The 1,264-nt window shown below is 52.1% G+C and overlaps 1 protein-coding gene across 1 annotated transcript in view; it reads right to left on the bottom strand.

Moving 5' to 3' along the window:
* LOC119588176 (Down syndrome cell adhesion molecule-like protein Dscam2) overlaps nucleotides 1-1,264 on the bottom strand; it is a 20,591-nt gene that overhangs the window by 15,577 nt on the left and 3,750 nt on the right. The window contains exons 2-4 of the mRNA XM_037936879.1: nucleotides 1,066-1,207; nucleotides 421-560; nucleotides 116-330 (exon numbers count right to left, since the gene is read on the bottom strand). Of these exons, the coding sequence (XP_037792807.1) occupies nucleotides 116-330; nucleotides 421-560; nucleotides 1,066-1,207 (497 nt within the window). The remainder of the gene's footprint in view (nucleotides 1-115; nucleotides 331-420; nucleotides 561-1,065; nucleotides 1,208-1,264) is intronic.

The raw sequence follows: 1,264 nt of genomic DNA, 5'->3' as shown, positions 1-1,264 counted from the left end.
CAAATTGGCATGTAACCGGTTAACAAACTCCACACAACAGGCTCCGGGCAGCGAGGAGAGGGTGTCCCTCCCTACCGCTTCTTGCCTAGCACGGCGCGCCCCCTGTCTACCGCACCTGATACTCGGTTCCACACTGCAGTTCGTTGATGACATGTCTGGAGTGTGTCCGCCCGAGCTCCCGCGTGTGCCACACTCCTCCGCCCACCGCCGCCCGCCACCACACAGCCCATGCCCGGACTGGAGCGCCGCCCGTGTCCCCCGCCGCCCACGATACCGTCAGCGTAGAGGATGTGGCATCTGCGATATGCACTGAGGGCGCCTTCGGTGGCACTGGAATAGCGATGAAGGTGTCACCAAACAGTGCTCGTGGTACAGGCAGAGAAAAAAAGTTAACAGAGACACTAATGAAAGTTATCATACCTTGCACGTGCAGGACGTATGTGGTGGAGGTGTGCACGTACGGGGACTTCCGCACACTGTGGATGGAGCAGGTATAGTTGCCGAGGTCGCCTCGCTCAACCCCGCGGATGACGAGCGAACCGTCAGCCTCTTGCGTGAACCTGAGGTGGCACAGACTAGTTAGCGATGACGATGAGCTGCAGCGAAAAAGAGGGTGGAGCGTTGTCTGCACAAAGGTTATGTGCAACTTTCTGGGAAGAAGGTTAAAAAATGCAAAAGGATGTCGAAAATGATGATTGATCTGGTTAAATAAGAGAATCTTTTATTTAGATTTAAAATCACACACTACCTGTTCATAACAAAGAGTAATTCCTTTTTCGGGACAACAGCAAAATAAAAGTCTCATATATGACAACCATCTCATTTCATAATAACAGAATGAAAACAAGGAGTATTATTTATTTCTGAATTCATCGGACAGAAAAGAAGAAGCAAAACGAGAGACAGAATGAGGAAAATAAGGGAAAGGAAAGGAAGGAGACCGAAGAGAGAACGAAAGATAAGGTTACAAATAAACGGGCATAGGAAGACGGAGAGAAGCAAGAGAAGCCAAAGAGAAGAAGACCACGGAGGGCGTCCAGTCAGCGGCGCCGAAGGAGGACTCACCGCCCGTCCTTCTCCAAGTGCCTGCCGTCGACACTCCAGGCGGGCATGGGCGGAGGCGCGCCCACAGTCACGCAGACAAATCTAACGTCATCCCCCAGTGTGGCCACGACTTCTTTGCCCAAGGACGCTACACCCGCAGGCACTGAAGGAGGAGAACGAAACATGAGAGACGATCACGAATATCATGGATGTGGAATGG

The sequence above is a fragment of the Penaeus monodon genome, chromosome 23 (assembly GCF_015228065.2).
Source record: "Penaeus monodon isolate SGIC_2016 chromosome 23, NSTDA_Pmon_1, whole genome shotgun sequence".
Taxonomy (NCBI): domain Eukaryota; kingdom Metazoa; phylum Arthropoda; class Malacostraca; order Decapoda; family Penaeidae; genus Penaeus; species Penaeus monodon.
The sequence above is the reverse complement of the archived record's forward strand: the minus strand, read 5'-3'. Positions and strand labels throughout refer to the sequence as shown.